Source organism: Sphaerodactylus townsendi, linkage group LG02 (assembly GCF_021028975.2).
Source record: "Sphaerodactylus townsendi isolate TG3544 linkage group LG02, MPM_Stown_v2.3, whole genome shotgun sequence".
Taxonomy (NCBI): Eukaryota; Metazoa; Chordata; class Lepidosauria; order Squamata; family Sphaerodactylidae; genus Sphaerodactylus; species Sphaerodactylus townsendi.
The window spans coordinates 80,135,213-80,153,498 of NC_059426.1; the positions used below are offsets into that span (position 1 = coordinate 80,135,213).

The following is an 18,286-nucleotide window of genomic DNA, read 5'->3' on the forward strand; positions in this document are numbered from 1 at the left end:
ACTGAATAAGCTCGATATGCAGCTTGACCCGAGGCGGTTCCGCGCTGCTGGTTTTGTTAGACCTTACAGCTGGCGTTTGAGTGTATGGTCGATTACGACCTTTTGGCCCACCGCCTGGCCGTTTCGGGGAGTGCGGGGCATTATTGTCAGCTTCATTGGATTATACCGTTCCTCCGGGACCGACGGCCTTAACTTAAATTAATAGTCGCGGAGGATCAAACCTCCCGGAAGTGCCCACTTCATTGTGGTGTACCCCAGAAGGTGCTATTGCTCCCCGCTATTATTGCTATCTATATCTCGACCACTTGCTCAGCTAGTGCAGAGCTTTGGGCTGATCTGTCATCGGTATGCACAGTGAGCACTCAGCTCATTCTGTTGATGGAGGGGGGAGCAATCACGGCCCCTGCAGCTCTACAGCATTGTTTGGAAGCGGTTGCTGGTTGGTTAGCGACAGAGCAGGCTGAAACTGAATCCATCGAAGGCGGAGATCCTTTGGCAGGCCGCGGGGGGGGGAGGTGGAGGATTTCCAACCGCCCGGGAGTGGGGAGGAGCCATTTTGAGCCGGCCTCCTCCGTCCGCCCAGTCTGAGGGTCCACCTGGATTCATCTCTCTCAATGGAGACCCAGGTGGCCCTTATGCTTTCGGACTGCCTTTTTCCACCTTCGTCAGATTGTGGCTAGCCCGCTTCACTCTCTCAGAAGGACCTAGCCACAGTAATCCACGCTGATTTTTCTCCAGGTTGGACTATTGTAACTTCATCTGCAGCGGGGCCTTCCCTTGCGGTTGATTCCGGAAACTGAAACTGAGGGCAGCATGCGTGGTACGCCTGCTCCACAGGGGGCGCCTTTGGTGATCATATCGAGCCTGTGTTGCGCCAGCTGTATTGGCTCCCAGTGGAATTCCGAATCTATCTTCAAGGTGTGGGTTTTGACCTTTAAGGCCTTACGCGGCCTGGGACCCTCGTGCCTGAGAGAGCCGCATTACCCCATATGCTCCTACTGCGGCCTCTGCGTTCGGCCAGGAGGCCAATTTGCTGGTGGTTCCTGGCCCCTCAAGTGGTGCGGCTGGCCTCCACCTGAGCCAGGACCTTTACGGCCCTGGCTCCGGCCTGGTGGAACACTCTCTCTCCAGCTGTCAGACCCTCGCGGTGACCTTGGTGAATTCCGCCCAGAGACCTGTAAGACTGGGTTGTTCGCCCGGTTGCCTTCGGAGTGTCCAGTCGCTGAGTCTGCGCAACACCCTCATGGCACAGCTTCGCTCCTTGGGCTTTTGTTCACTATTTTATACTTTATTTGTATATTTATTGCTATTTTATTTATTTATTTATTTATTTATTAAACTTTTATACCGCCCCATCCTCTAGGGGCTCTGGGCGGTGTTTTAAGGAAGCGTTTGGCCGCTCCCTCTCTTTTTTGGGGGTAGTTTAAAGGAATTGGGCTACGGGACGCCATCACCATCATTACTATTGTTATTGTTTTTGTCCGCTGCTTAAATGGTTTTAATTGTTTTAATGGATTTTAGTGTATTTGGTCACTGTCGTGACCCTTGTTATGTTTTGTATACATAGTGTTGTATACCTCCCAGAGCCCCTTGGGGATTGGGCGGTTTATAAATTTAAAAAATAAATAAATAAATAAAATAATGTTTAACAAAGGTTTGCTGCTAAATTTGCCATTGCCTTTCTCTTTATAGCAACCCTTGTACTAGCTAGGCCAGACCCTGCTTAGCTTCTGAGATCTGATGAGATCAGTCTGTCCTGGGCCATCTGGGCATTGGTAAAAGCATGCACAAAAGCTAAAAAAGGAAGGGATGCTGTGATACCACCAATGATGACAACATCATCCCTTGAAAATCCTGAGTATTTAAGGCATGTGTGAAAGAAAATAAATTGACTGCACAACTGTCAAAATGAAGGAGGGCAGATGTGTGGAAGAACTGTGCCCAAACCAATTCCAGTGCTTGTGGATCAACCGCCAAGTTGAGCCACTTGGAGCAGGAACAGAAAAGCCACTTGTCAAACATTTAATGAGAAATGATTCATGAACTATGTGAAAAGAACTGACAAAACATAACAGTTTTCTGACACAACCTAACTGCTTTAGAAACAACGAATATATGGGCTCCAGGGTGTTGGTAAAAACAGCAGGTCTGTTTCCAGTGGAACTGCAGTGGAATGTATGAAGGTGAACACAGTTGAATGCTAATTTTTATCATAATTTCTTACACATCATTCAAAATGATGTCTGAGAATGGTTAGTAATTAGCAACAGTTTTTAGTCCTTTCTTTAGAGGGCTTTACAAAAGCAAAAATACAGTGTTTTAATCATATGGGCTGGTGTTGCCCCAGGTGCCCCCCTACACCTCTGGGGGAAGGTCAATGGATAGGGGGTGAGAATGGTGAACTGTTGAAGAATTACATAGGGATTATCCTGATATAACGTGAAACATCAATTTAATCATTCCTTCCATTTTTCTTTTCTCTTCCAGGTGGAACGGGAAATAGCCATTCTGAAGTTGATAGAACATCCCCACGTTTTAAAGCTGCACGATGTTTATGAAAATAAAAAATATTTGTAGGTATTATTCGTTTGCACAGGGAGAGGGAAGAAAGGAAAATGGAATGTTGTTGGGAAAATTTATTGAATTTCCCCTAAAGTGGAAGTGTAGGCTATTGAGTGGCTCTACACATTGGGTATTCAAATAGGTAATGGTTTTGTTTTTATTTTTTCATGTTTTTATTAAAGTTATTAACTATGCCTGTCTTTTAATGTGTTGAATTAAATAGATATATACAACTGATATTTGCTTTCTATCACATTCACCTTAAAGCATTCACCTATTTATAAAATTATTATTTTCACTAAGGCAGAACTAAAATTACTCACTGTGTAGTGGGAATATTTTTGGCAATCCATGCAAAAATATCTGCTTGTTCATTTGCATTGCCTTCTCATGCTATGTTTGCTATTACTGACATTACTGCAAAGGCAAATGTTATCGGCTGCTTAGTGAGAAGAGATGCATGCCATCTTATTCGGAGTGTGAATCTTAGTTGTTGGGATCAAGTATATGACTAATCAAGGAAATAACCCTTCAGATTCAGTTGAAATAAACAGGAAGAGTTGAATGTTTTCTCAACTGAAGGATTTTACAGGGAAATATTTCTGTCTTTCCATCAAATTTTATCTCATGAATCAAAACATTCAGTGCAACGCTAAACTGTGCTTGTTTTATGCTGGGAAGTATGAATAAGAGGTTTATTCAGGACCACTATGGTTCAGTCCATTCAAACTGAAGTTAAGAAGACCCCACAATTTATGAAACTATTACAGTCCTACAGTCCTATCAGTCCTATCAGACTTACTTGGGAATAAGCCTTAATTAGTAAGCTGGTCAACTATGGGTTGGAAAATTCCTGGATTTGGGAGTGAAACCTACACTGTGCACAGTTTGGGGAAGGGAAGGACTTCAGCAGGTTATAATGCCATAGATTCCACCCTCCAAAGGAGCTGTTTTCCTCAAGTTAACTGATCTCTGCATTCTGGAGATCTGTTGTAATTCTAAAAATTCTCCAGGCACCACCTGGAGAATGGCAATCATTACATATGGTTGGACTTACTTCCAGATAGTACAAAATTGCTCTGTTAGTCATTAAACTTCTCCACAATCTGAAATTCAAGCCTACTTTTTTCAAATTAAAGAATTAATTGAAAAAATAAACTGTCAAAACAGTCAAATTTTTCATTAGGCTTACAAAACAAAAATCAATGTTTTGTTTTCTCTTGACTGGTTTTGCAGGAATAATTAATTCATATAACTTATTCCCCAACCATTATCACCATCAGTCACTGAGTCTGGACCACAGGCAGCATTTCTGCACCTTTCAGGCCAACTTTGGGGCGCCTTAGCTCCAGGGACTGTTTTTCACAACTTCTTGGCAAAGCGGGAGGGGGGACTTGCAGTGGGGATAAAGGGAACGACAAATGCCAGGTTTGTCAGAACTGACTTTGCCAAGCTTTGGTACTTCGATGCCTCATCAATAAATGCTACCGATCAATACCTCAGAGTCTATTTATTGGCTTAAGGTTCTGAAACCTAGCTAAAGGTTTGTAGGTTGTACCTGACATTTGTAGCCTGTCAGACAATCATATTAATCTTAACTCAACTGGGAAGGGATGACTGTTTCAGAACTGGAAAGGCCAAACAGAAGGAAACAGGCAGAACAATCCAGAGAAGGAGGGAAATCCCCCTCTGGATGTGGTGTAGGCTTCTGCCAGCATAAATGCCCTCTCCAGGGCACTTACACCAGTGGAGAGGCAAATCCGCTGGGGTCCGTCTGCTGTGGTGGCCCACAATGCCTGGCAGCGACGCCTGGCCTTGGATTGGCACTTGCATGCTGACCCCAACTACACTGGAGTTTCGAGGGCATGGCTGACCTTAGTCAGGCTCCAGACCCCTCTCAGCCCTGTATGCTAGCAGAGTTGCCGGTGGAGCTGATTTTTGCAGCATATCTCTATTCTTCCCTGTGGCTAATTTAATATTACAAAAACAGAAATACTGATCTATATTGTAGCACTTTAGCTAACATGTTTAAGAAATGTGCAAACTTTCCCAAATATTCTGTGTGGTAAACTGGTCATCTGTAATCACCTGTGGCAAGCACTCCCTTATGCTAAATCTGATTCATTTGACGAAGTATATTCTTACCCATGTTAAGTTCTTATAACAATAAATCTTCCAAGGAACAGGACTCTAAACCTTGGTTTCACGCCTCTAACCCTGCACAGGAACAGGCTGCTTGTGTCTTTTTGCTTAATATGAACAAACAGGTTTTCTCATAATTGCAGAAGAATTATTATAACCAGAAATCCATGTAGTAAAACTTTTTTTTTAATGGACTTTGATCAAGCTGCAGATTACTTTTCAAAAATGTTAGCCTGGAACTATGCATTAATCACCACTGTATTTCAGCAGTTCACTCATGACTCTTTAAACCTTAGTTAATTCATCTGCAGGATGGGGTTAATAAAATATACTTAAGGGAGATGCTAGGAACCTCAAATGAAGAATGGCCATTGTCAAAGCATAAACAGGTAGTTGTTGTGATTAATGGTGATTAATGATGAGAATTTAAATAAAATTATACAGATTTTGTGCTAAATATCATTGTTCATTATTAAAATGAGCTGTTAAGATTGGCATATAGAAAACTAATCAATCAATAGATAAATGGGGTTTGGATAATGCTAAGTAAAGGTGCATGCCTGTAGAAGGATGAAAAGATTTTATGTAAGTGTTGTTTATAACTGGTATGGTTCAGGATTGGGAGGTTCAAAATGTCAAAGTTAATAGCAAAGCAGAGTGATTTCCCACCCCCTTCCTTGTCCTCCCTCTGTGAATAAATGAGTCTCTGGTTGCTGCATCACCTTTCTATCAAACCTCCTGTCTTGATGGCAATGCTGGTGACACGGTTTCTAAGGCATCTTATGAATTATGGTTGATATTTCGGATGCCAAAGACTAATCGCAGTGCAGCACTGGGGAATATTTCCTCGATAAATGTTAATTTCACAAATCATGTTTGACTTTTGGTTTATGATTTAATTTGTGACAAGGGGCTTTGGTTGAGTAGATTCCTAATGTGGTCATGAATCAAATTCTTTTTCCACAGTTTGTTTAAGGCTGCATATGCACTTGGGGGAAAAAATTAAACGTTGAGCAGCCTAGTTACTACAGCTCCTTTCTTTCTTGCTCCCTTGCTTGCTTGCTTGCTTCCTTCCTTCTGATTCACACAATACAAAATCCTTATAGCCTCCACAAGGGCTTTGTATCAGATGTGCACTGTGAGTTCTGTACATTCAAGATGCATGTAGTGTTGGTTCTGATTGTGACTGTGATACATGGTTTTGACCTTTTGTGCCCCTGCCTTCTCACATCCAAAATGGTACAAGGGAGCAGATATTTGTTCTAGTGGAAAACTTGCAATGAGGACTATGCACAAGCATACACAAAGTTTAACCAGTCCTGTTTTCTTGTTGAAGATAATTCCAGATGAGTTCCCATGTTAGTCTGCAGCAGAGTAACTGAAACAGGAGTTACAGAACCATAGAATCTATGCATGGTACTTCAAAAACTAGCAAATGTAGTCTAGCATAAACATTCATGAGTGAAAGTTCATTTCATTAGATACATGTAGTATTCATCCAGTAGGCAGGCGTATTTATACCCAAAGCTGCAGACAGCAGAAAATTGGGGATGGGGGGGGGGGGGGGTTGGCGGGTTGGAGAGATTACAAAGAGAGACCAGTCTAAAACAATCCAATCAAGAGTGCAGCCCTCATCTGACTTGTGAACCACCTCGTCAAACCAAAGGCTTACTAACTTCAGGTGGTCCTGGAGATCTTCTAGAATAGCAAGACCTCAGAGATCAGTTGCCCTGGAGAAAATGGCTGCTTTGGAAGGGGCAGTATATGGTGTTATACCCTGCTGAGGTCCCTTCCCAAAGTCTACCTCCCCAGGCTTCAGCCCCAAATCTACAGAAATTTCCCAGTTTGTAATTGGGAACCTTATCATACAAGCTCTGTTCTCTCTGGAAAGGGCTGCTGCTTGTGCCCTGAGACAAACAGAAGCTTCAGTTTTGCAGGCCAGCCTCTGCTTCGTTACTCCTTTGTTTTGATTGCAGTGAGTTCATGTTACAAACAGAACCCTTGCACCTTGAGAAAGCTGCATTCTTTGTCTCACTAGTCTTGCTTGTTTTGCTTCCCTGCCTTGCTCCCAAAGCCACTTGTTTGTGTTAATGGGATTTATGTGCTCTTACACTGCTGTGTAGTTCAATCTTTTTGGACCTGTGCACGTGCCATAACAATTAATGCCACTGACACAGCACGTACACGTTGACACAGTTTATTTTAAATAGAGTATTACATCACCAATAGAAAACGACTTACAAGGCTGTTCATTTTGAATTACAAGGAATCGGGACCATCATATAGGAGTGCCAATTCTGGCTTGGGAAATTCCTGGAGATTTGGAGGATAGAGCCTGAGGAGGGGGAGGTTGGGGGAGGGGAAGGACTCTAATAGGATATAATGCCATAAATTCCAGCATCCAAAGCAGCCATTTTCTCTATGTGAAATCTCTGCAGTCTGGCAGTCAGTTCTAATTCCAAGAGATCTCCAAACCCCTCCTGGAAGTTGACAACCCTATCATCATAGGAGGTGTTTTACTCAACACAAAACAGGCATTATGAACAAGCTAATCACAAATGTTAATGTAATGTTTTGTGAAGTTCAAAGGATCTGCGCTCACTTTGAGGCAGTTTGCAGTGAACTGAGAAATGGCACCGAGAAACGGCAGCTTCTGTTTATGGTACACAAGTCTGTATTTTCCATGAGAAGGAAACTACCACCATCATTGAAAAAAAACATGGGTAATTCAAGCAAGCAGGAACATAAATCCATGCTAAAGCATGGTAAAGACAAACAAAAGCACTAAACACAGAGTATCTGTAAAATAAAACCCACAAATTTTAAGATTGCTAGGGATGCAGAAATAATTGCCAGTTGAAGAAATGAAAATCAGTACTCTGGAAAGGGCTGTAGCTGATGAGAACTTGTTCATTTCCCCCAGCCTACAAGAATCATCCCCCCACATAGATTCTGCTAAACACGTGTCCTCCTATGTGTCTTGGTAGTGTTTAGGCATGCAGGACTACCCACTATAAATAACAGGCATTCAAAAAGCCTTTCACCCTCAATAAATCAAAGACTGAAGTGGTTCCACAGTGGAAAAACACCCCTCTGCAGCTCAGTCCTGAATGTGCCTAGTGACTTTTTTGGGTTCTTTTTTTACTGTTCCATTCAAATAAACAGCAGGTGGTTAAAATGGGATCTTCTTCTTGTTGTTCAAATCACAAGCACATGTGTATTCATTTTTCTGAATGTGGAAAAAAGAGGGGACATTAGTTTTAAAATAGAGAGGTCTTGGCTCAGTTCCAAATTGGGGTTTAAAAATCCATGCCTGCCATTCACATTTATATAGCTCTTGAATAATTCATATGCTGAGCCCAATAACTAGAAGTTTAATATCTGATAGAGATTATTTAATCAGTAGAAAATGATGCAACAAAAAGTCAAAGGATTGTAGCATGTCTTCTAGACTAGGGACTTTTTAACAGTTTCTCAAGTGAATGGGAAAGTACTGAGATGTTTTGTAAAGCAACTTTAGGTGGGCTGCTAGAACTGTCTTCCCCGATGTCCTTTCACTCTGGGTTACCTGGCTGACCAAAATTATATGATGATTCCTAATGATTGGCTGAGTGAAAAGAAGGGACTAATTCATTTCTAAATATACCAAGGATTTTGAAGGAAGAAAAGCTACTCTTACACAAATAGTAACCTTTGGCTTGAATCACTGGTTGTACGGATAAGGCACTTGAGAAACTTTTTCTTGCTGACGATGGCTATGGCTGCTATTGCTGTGTAATGGCAGTAAGATAATATGAAAGAATTTGAGTGCAATGTGAGGCTATTGTTATATTTCCATTTGACTGCTGAGGTTCTTTGCTGGATTTGTTGTGATATATATTGGGGGGAATGTGTTTGTATAGCTGCAGTTCTTCAAGCATGCAGTAGACTTTCTTAAAGCAGCCATAGGACTATTGCTAAGGAAGGCCAACTTCAGAAGGCATTAGGTTGGCATGCCTGCTACCATTCTCACAGTATGTTAGGTAGGCATGGGCAACCACAACCACTCTAATCTTATTTGATTCAGTACTTCTTCGACAGGATCTATAGATTTTGGGATGGAATATTTTCCAGTATTTTAAAAATGTTCCAGTTTTAAATCCATTGGTTGCTGGTGGAATTCAGAGTCAGGTTTTGCTTCTAATCTTTAAAGCCCTGAGCAGTCTGGGACCCTTGAATCTGCAGAACTGCATTACACCATATTGCCCGCGAAGGATGTTCCGGTCCTCCTGGCAGTCCCTGGCCCCATAGATGTAAGACTGGCCTCAACCAGAGCCAGGACCTTTTCTGCTTTGGCTCCTGCCTGGTGGAATTCTCTGTCAGCTGACACCATGGCCCTGCAGGACCTTAACAGTTTTGCAGGGTCTGTAAGGCAGAGACATTCTACCAGGCTCTTGGTTGAGGTCACCTCTTTGTCTGCTGCCATCTGCTAGCCTCCCAACTACTTACCTTCAATGCGCATATTACAACTTACGTTGTTCCCCTCTTGCAAAAATATTGCCGCCACGCCATGCTCGGACAGTCCTTGAAAAAGGGACTGTGTCGAAATGAGGGGAAAATTCCTTTGTAGGATTGTTATTTCTATATTCCAGGTTCTTTTTGCCATTTTTAGTTTTTAAGATTAGATGCTAGTCTTGCTTTATGAATTCAGTATTTATGTAATGTTTTAAATATGTATGTTCACTGCCCTGGCCTGACTTCAGTCGGGAAGGGTGGGATATCATTGTAATCAAATCAAATCAAAATAACAGAATAATTGTTAGTTCATATCTTCTGATACCTATTTTTAGTAACACACCAATTTGTGGTTGGTTGGATTTTTCTCCCTAGGCCTTTTTCCTTCCAGCATTTTGTCCCATGGAATCTTTGCCATCATCTCTCTAAATTTACTAAAATCAGTCACACTAAAATCCAACATATGTGTACAACTAAAAACACCAGGTTACATTTGGTATTTAAAAAGTCAGGTCTATTTTATCCCAGTTTCTCCCTTTGCATGGGTGTCCATTTCTGTGAAGGAATCAAATTAAGACTGGGAGGAAATATTCCAATTTCCTTTGCATGAGCCTGACTTCTTTTTTTTTACAATGTAGATGCAGCATGTATGCTCAAATATATCTTGTGTGCTGCATTCTGATTGGCTCTCCTCCCCCCCCCCCCAAAGGCAATGCTTCTGATTGATGGATCCACAGCAACCACAGGAAAATCAAGCAGGACACCCCCACCCCCACCCCTTTCTCTAGCTTTGAGAAGGAGCAGGTGCAGTGAGCAACATGGCAAGCATATTTGTGATATACAAAGTAAAAACTTTTGACCAATACTGGGCAGAGCACTATGTCCCATCCTTATTAAAAGGTGTGCAGGTAACCACAGCATGAGACACTCACCTCCACCCCCAATATACCAAATAACATTTGACTGACCTTTGGGGCTGTCATGGAATGAGAGCATCCTGCCAGGCAGGCGCTTCCATCCCCCTCCCCAGATCCCATTGGGCAGGGATGTAGGTAAGGGGGGTTCTCGGGTCCAACCCGCCCAATTGCATGTCTGAAGCTCCACACACACACACACACCATTTGTGGGATTTTTGTATTTTTAATGTTTTTCCATTTTTGGCCTACAGGGGGCGCAGTTTTTAAGCTAGCAGCACCAAAATTACAGGGCTTTTTTGGGAGACCCTCCTAATGATCATACCCAGGTTTGGTGAAGTTTGGCTCAGGGGGTCCAAAGCTATGGATTCCCAAAGGAAGTGCCCCATCCCCCATTGTTTCCAATAGGAGCTAATAGAATATGGGGGCTACACCTTTGAGTGTCCATAACTTTGGCCCCCATGAACCAAACTTCACCAAACCTGGGTGGTATAATCAAGAGAGTCTCTTTCTGATACCATCCAGGTTTGGTGAGATTTGGTCCAGGGGATCCAATCCGATGGACTTGCAAATGGGGTGCCCCATCCCCCATTGTTTCCAATGGGAGCTAATAGAAGATGGGGGCTACACATTTGAGGATCCATGACTTTCAACCCCCTGAACCAAACTTCACCAAACCTAAGTAGTATCATTAGGAGAGTCTCCTAAAGATACTCTGAAAGTTTGGTGCTGCTAGCTTAACAATTGCACCCCTGACAGCAGGCACACCCCAACTTTCCCCAGATTCTCCTTTTAAATCCACCACCTTTGGCATGGATTTAAAGGAGAATCTGAAGATCTAGTTTAAGCTTATTAGAAAGTGGATGCTGTTTCAGGGTGGGGGATAATCCACCCCAAAACAGCATCATTTTCAATGTTGTTTTAACTGGGGACCCCAGATTCTCCCTTTAAGGTGGATTTAAAAGGAGAATTTGGGCTCTCTAGTTCAAACACCATTGAAAGTGATGCTCTGCCCAGAGAGGAGGGCAGAAGGGGCTGCCAGCTGCCAGCTGGGAGCCCAGTTGGTGGGAGGGGAGGGGAGGGCAGGACAGGGGAGTCTGCCATCCCCAGCCTCAGAGAGCTGCTTTTATAAGCACTGAGGCCGGGGCAGGGCTTGGGGAAGCATGGCCACGCCCCCAGGGAGTGGGGGTGTGGCCCCACCCCCGAACCCCCCTATAAAAATCTATACCTATGTCCCTGCCGTTGAGAATGTGAGCTGGGAGCTGCAGCTTGGCTAGCGAGCGGCGCTTGGCAAGAGTGAGATGGAGCAGGGTGAGCATGATGTAAGGCAGGGAGATCAGATGGTGAGGTGGGAAAAATCATTTGTTTTTGCTCCCATGGCCTTTGCATGAAAGCGATTCACTACTGGATTTTGGAAAAAGATCAACATTTTAGTGGTTTTTGAAAAACCTGGAACGAGGGAAATATCGTGGGACAAACCTGCTTTAGGATTGGGAACAGTGCAAACTTCTTGGCCAAACCGGGATATTTCTCTTGCTCAACCTGAGATATTTGGACCATGTGGAAACAGCCTTAATATCCCATGAAAGAGGGGATATGACGTCTCCCTTAATGTGCCAAATGACTCTCATTACATCTACTAGCTCATCTATTGTGTTCATATTAAGTGCTATCATGTTGCTATCCCCATTAGTCAGAAGAAAATTTAAAATAGCCAGCTAGTTGCCTCTTCTATTTTTTGCCAGAGGAAGTTCTCCTGAAAACAAATCAAGAAATTATGTGACCCTGAATTCTTGGCAGAATCTGTCTCTCAGCACACAACAGAGAAATTAAAATTACCCATAGCCACTGGATCATATTATTTGGATGTATTTGCCAGAGAGTCCAGCAGTGTAGACTTTAGCCCTGTGCTAAAGTACATGCGTGCATTTCTGCCTTTAAGATCAGAACAGAGTTCAGAGGAGAAAGAGCTGTTTGCTGTTTGTCCCAGGTGCTAGTCAGTCTGATGTGACACCTTTGAAAGCCTTTGAGGTTAGGAGCTTGTTAGCTCTGATTAGAAGAGGAGGTGAGCCCGGATGCTGATGCAAAAGTGACAACACAAATAGACCAAAATGAATAAAACATTTCTGGAAAAATCACTTGGTTACTTCATATTCTCTCTCCATTTTTGTCCAAAGGTTGAAATTGTTCCATATATTGAGCATTCTGCTTCTTTATAAGCAGCAGTTCTGAGGCATAGTCTGATGATGCTTCCACTCCATGGTTTGGTTCATATGAGGGCCAAAACAAGCAAACAAACAAACAAAAACAAACCCTACAATTTCCTGCAATATGTTGGACTCTAATTATTGGTGCTGCTTGCCTATATTTAATGAGCCACCCAATAGAAGATTATAGAAACAATAAGGGTGGGGACCAGAAAGAATTCAGCACACTACAAATAGGACCTAAGGGTACTAAATAACAATACAATAAACAAAAAAACACCTCCTGCTTAAGAACACAAACGCACAAACTTCAATACTTACTACTAATTTACTAAGTGAATTGAAAAGTGGAAAAAAACAGGTGGGGCTAAGCCTTTGGTGGCTACCCCACAGGTGCAAGGCATGAGGCAGCTGTTCAGAGGCTCCTGTGGGGCTGCCATGAGCCAGTGTGGGCAGGTCGCACAAACTGGTGGGCGGCTGTGGGCACCCCCAGGGCAGAGCAGCTGAGCAGCCATCACGGGAAGTCAGCGCTGAAACCCCAGCCCAGTCCGCTGCAAGCAGCCTGGGGCCAGACTCTCAGCCTAACCCATTTCATAAGGTTTTTATAAGGATAAAAGAGAATGATGTAGGCTACTTTGGATCCCCAATGAGGAGGAAGGCAGGGTATATATGAATAAATAAATTAGTTGTGTGGACAGTCTTAAGTGCTTTGTATTTACAATATTATTGTTTTATTTAATGCATTAATATAATTATAACATGTCCAAAGTTCCAAAAAATGTATCTCTTAACATTATTACAAATTTTCATGAAACAAATTAACAGTACAGTCCATTAACTGATTTTTCTCTTTTTTATTAAAGGAATTTATCATGCTAGAAACACATTATTTTCTCTTATTTTCATATTTAGTTCAGAGCCATCTACTGAAATTTATTTAGAGCAGGTCTGCAGTTTGCATCTTTTGTGACTGTTGCTTTGCATATAATAATGTTGCAGTTACTATCATATTAAGGGCAATCTATGAACTTTTATTTATGCATTTGTATACAGCAAATTGAATCCAAAACTCTGTGAGTAAAGTTTCACTTGTGAGACAGAGCTTTCTTTTTCCTGCTGGAGCCCACTGCCTTCCCAAAATGCTGCTCCTGGAGTTGGGGGACCCCCACCCAGTAATCGCATGGGATGTGTTTTGAGGAGATCTGTTATTGGACAAAGCCCTTTAGGGGGGTGGGTGGTCTATCAAATTAAACAAAAAACAAAGAAGCCAGTGGATATCCTTCCTCACCCCCAGATCTGAAGAGCTGCTTTTCCTTGTACAGGAGACAACTCTGAATTCAGTGTCAATGTCTCTTAAGTATTTCAACAGATTCACAAGTCCAAGAAAAGCCAAAATCAAATGAAACTGACTTTACACCCTTGTTGTTAAATTTGAAAATGTTTCCTTTCTAACAATATTTTAATCCAGAACATTATTTTTTCTCAATCAATGTGGTTTCAACAAGTAATTTCAAGTAGTAATGTGATGTCCCTGTATTTGAAGTTTAAACGTGCATCAATATTTTTTTCTCCCAGTGGTATTTTAGTTCATGTCTAGAATGAATTTCTTACAAAACACTGGTGATTAATCAGTAAAGACAATGCAAGCAATGAAGTCATCCAATTCCAAATGTATCCACATTTCAAGAAGATTTAAGAACTTGAAGAATGTATTTTGTTTACAGAACAGTTAAACTGTGCAAGGGTAATCATTTTCAAGCTGCCATGCTTTGCAGTTTCTACATAGAGGTAAATGATTATTTAGGGAAGCTGTCCATGTGTAGGTAGTTCTGATATGAATCATATATAAGCCTGTTTCTGCTCTCTTGTAGGTATTTGGTGCTAGAACATGTGTCCGGTGGAGAACTTTTTGACTATCTTGTAAAGAAGGGAAGATTAACACCAAAAGAAGCCAGGAAATTTTTCCGGCAGATCATCTCTGCTTTAGATTTCTGTCATAGTCATTCAATATGGTGAGTATAGAAATTTAAGAGCATCTGAGTGGTGATATTGGTAACAGAAATAGTGGGTGATTTCTGAGAAGCAGTGTGGAGTAGACTAGAACAGGGGAAACTATGGCCCAATCCAGATGGGGGGGTCAAATCAGTGTTTGGGAATGGTGGAGGCCTGCGCCAACATGTTTGCCCCTTTGTCAGCATAAAGAGCACCTACACTGGCAGAGAGAGCAAAGACACAGGCGTTCAGGTACCGCTCATTTCCGTGGCGGCCAAACCCAGAAGTGGGAGCCACCAGGAGACTACAATGGCTTCCAAGTAGATGTTGGTGCAGTGGGGCAGGGCGAGACAGGGCATTCCTGGGGGTGAAGCTTAGTCAGTTTCCATCGGGCTTTTAGCTTGGGAATGCCCTGGTACAACACTCTGGCCCTTTCCGCATGGGAGCTAAGCGGGGGTGCATCGGCATAAATTATGCTGATGCACCCCCCATGGACCATTCACACAGACGGTCCTGGAAGGAGCGTAGAGGAAGGCGCATCCTTCGCACAGGCTACGCCTTTCCCAACCAGCTTACCTGCTCCTGCTGGCTTCTGTTGCGTTGTGGAGGTCAGGGGACACGTTCCCGTGGCCAGAGTGAAAGCTCTGGAGATGGAGGCCGGGGGGGCATGTCCCCTGGCCTCCAGAATGCGACGGAAGCCAGCAGGACCAGGTAAGCCAGTTGGGGGAGGGGGAGGGAAACGCCCCCTTCCAACCGCTGTTGTTTTCACGGCAGTAGGTGGAAGGCACCACTTTTGAAAAACCTCGTTTGTGGAGCGAGGTTCAAAAGGGGGCGTTTCCGCGCCACTTGGCTGGCGTGAGCCTGCTGTGCAAACGCCTCCCCAAGGATGACGTTTTTGCCATCCCTGGGGCACTGTATTCCGCCCATGCGGAAACAGCCTCTGACTTACATTATGGAAACAATTGGCTTAAGTCATTTTGTGCAATGGAACTTGTCTGGGCAGTAGCAGGGTTTTTATTCCCCACTGCTTGCTGCACCACTCAGAGCTCCATTGGAGGCAGCAAGGTGCCACCTCCTGTATGCTGTCCCTAGCTGCCATGCAGTTCCCAACCCCTCCCCCCCAGTTCAATTGGGCTGTCCTTTTTGAACCTCTGGTTATTCATGAAGCTCACTTGGTCATGGAACTGTTATCCTCTCAGCATAACCTAAGCAAGCACACAGTTTTGTGAATATAAAGTAGAAGAGGAGAGAAACATTCTGACTTCCTGTAGGAACAGCAAACTAAAACTATGAGATAGTTAGAGGTTTGGATCATAAGCCTCTTTCCACTTGCACCCCCAACTGTTCATTGTGAAAATGGCTCTCCACTGCAGACCAAGTTCATGTAAAGCTAGACATCTTTTGACTCATTAAAATACATTGGTCTTGACTTTCATTAGTGTGCCAGTTGACAGAGGAACATGTTTCACAGCAGAAGATCACTCCCACAATGGAAAAAAGGTTCTGGCCAGAAGTCACAGATATTCATAATGCGTGATTACACAGCCGATCAGTTTGGAGATTCTTTGTGGCTTTTTAAAGTTCATTCATTGGTCAATGTTAATAATTTGGTTTCAGAATCCATTGTGTTATTTGTATGCAGGTGGTAGCACATATTACTACAGCTAATGGTTGAAGTGCCAGACTAGAACCAGAGAGACTAGTCTCAAATCAGAATTACTATGAAAATAAAAAAATAGGGGGAGTGGGAGACATAGAAATGTGAAGCCCCAGAAATCATAGGGGGAGAATGGGGAGGTCAATAATGCATATAGTCAATAATGCATATGATGATAATTTATTACTGAAAAGTTTGATGTTTTCAGTGTAATAAAGTTTAACTTGATATATATGGTGCTAGTCCTATTGTGTCTATGTGATATAGTTTTTGTCTAAATAATATGCTTTATTTAGTTCAATTAAACATTTGTATTTTTGTTAACAGTTTTGAATTTTTTCTTGCCTCTCGGCATAAAATAAGATATATGTGCTATGGCAACATAAGATGCAGTAATTTGCAGCTTTTTCTCTCTAAAGCCCTTTCCGCACGGACCAATAACAGCACCCTAGGGATATAGCATAGCCATCCCTAGAAGACACCTGATGTTCGCATGAAGCGCCCAACTGCATTGCAACGGCGCGCCCTCACTCCCAGCGGTCGCTTGGCTGCCATTTTCCCACCTCACTCCCCGAGCGAGGTTTTTGGAAAACAGTGGTTTCCAGCTGCTGCCGTGTGAAAGGCAGCAGCTGGAAGGCGCCATCCCCCCCTTTCCCGAATGATTAACCTTCCCTGCAACCTTCCGGCGCATCGCCCAGACCTGGGGACATGCCCCCCTGCCCTGAGACTCCAGAGCTGTCGCGCAGGGCAGGGGGGCATGTCCCCTGGCCTGGGCGACGTGCCGGAAGGTTGCAGGGAAGGTACGTCGTTAGGGCGACAGCGCAGCACTGCGCCGTCTTCCCTGCCTTTACCGGAACCGTTCGCACGAATGGTCCCAGGGTGTGTGTGTCAGCGTATACCCCTAGCATGGCCGTGCGGAAACGGCCTGACAGTTTTGCTTATTAAAAGCTAAAGTATTCGATACTTTAAAATGTGTTAAATATGCCAAAAGTATGATGGTATATGCTAAGCTATGAATGATGTGTTTTATGTTGTTAAAGCAACAAAATAAGTTTAGGTTTGAGAAGAAAGCAAGTGTTGCATGTATTTCAATATTTCCTGAAAGTCTTGTTATTTTCTGAAAAAAAAACAAAAAGTGCCCCCCCCCCCCCCATGATTTTAGAAATCATCTGTCACATGCATCAACACCTTGCGGTAAAGGTAAAATAAAAATATATGTTACAACCTTCCTATTCTAGGTACATCTTTGTTCATTCTGAATTCTGATCATGGGCTCTCTCTGACTTTATTAAGAAATACGTTACATGTTGAGGAATTTATATGTGATTCCTGTAGTATTCCAAACTGTTTTCTTCCTTACCTTAAGAGAGGGAGGCACCTACTGTCACTTTAATTTACAACAAACACTTTAAACTAGGAAAATCAAAGCCCAGTGGGACTAGCAGCTTAATTTATAAGGGTCTGGGGGTGCTTGCCAATAAACAAGAATAATATGTGTCATATTGCTTCTAGCCCCTGAAGAAACCTGGGACAATTACCAATTCAACCAACTCATTTTATTACATCCTTGGGTTATAGAAAACCTTCTTGAGTTGGCAGTCTTGCCTAGACCCCTTCTGGGCTTTTGAATTGTTGTTGCCTTTAATTTTCTTTCCAGTAGGGAGTAATTTTCTTTATCAGTCTGTTATTGATATTTATTAACTCACTTGGATGATTTAACTGTTGAGTGTGGTTTAACCTGTAACTTGAAGGCCGCATTTTAAATTGTGCTAGTTTCCACTTACTGCTTTAACAAGTTTGAATAATTTTAAAATTACACCGAAATTGAGTTTTTGCCACCAATTGGAATGCAAGATTTCTGTACAACTACTGACCCATAACCATACACTTATTTCTCAGTAATGCTATTTTGTAAACTTTGATTGGCTAAGAGTTGTGATTTACATAATGGCTATACTGATGTTTCTCAGTACAGACTTCATTACTTTTAGTATGATAGGCTAAAATTCCATTGGAGTGTGCAGTGCATAACTAGTGTGTTCCTACTTCTTAAAAATATTCAGTGATTAGAGACCCTACAGCTCTTCTAAACCCATAAAATTGGAGGGAGCCTAATTATTTTACACAGATTCCTATATGAATGTGTTGTGCCTTTCCTTGGACAGTAAAAGGAGGAAAATACAGGACAGATGTTAAAGCTTTTTCTACACTGTTGAGTTGAGTTGGATGTGCTATACAGCCCTATGCACATTCAGTGAGACTTGCTGCCCCTCCCCCCTCCCCCGCAAAAATACATAAAATTGCAGCATTAACATTCA

General features: G+C 42.7%; 1 protein-coding gene across 17 annotated transcripts in view; it reads left to right on the forward strand.

The window, feature by feature from the left end:
- Positions 1 to 18,286, forward strand: part of BRSK2 (BR serine/threonine kinase 2) — a 490,293-nt gene that overhangs the window by 335,722 nt on the left and 136,285 nt on the right. For all 17 annotated transcript variants that reach the window (XM_048487092.1, XM_048487093.1, XM_048487091.1 and 14 more), the window contains exons 3-4: positions 2,488 to 2,573; positions 14,191 to 14,331. In XM_048487092.1, coding sequence (XP_048343049.1) covers positions 2,488 to 2,573; positions 14,191 to 14,331 — 227 coding nt within the window. The remainder of the gene's footprint in view (positions 1 to 2,487; positions 2,574 to 14,190; positions 14,332 to 18,286) is intronic.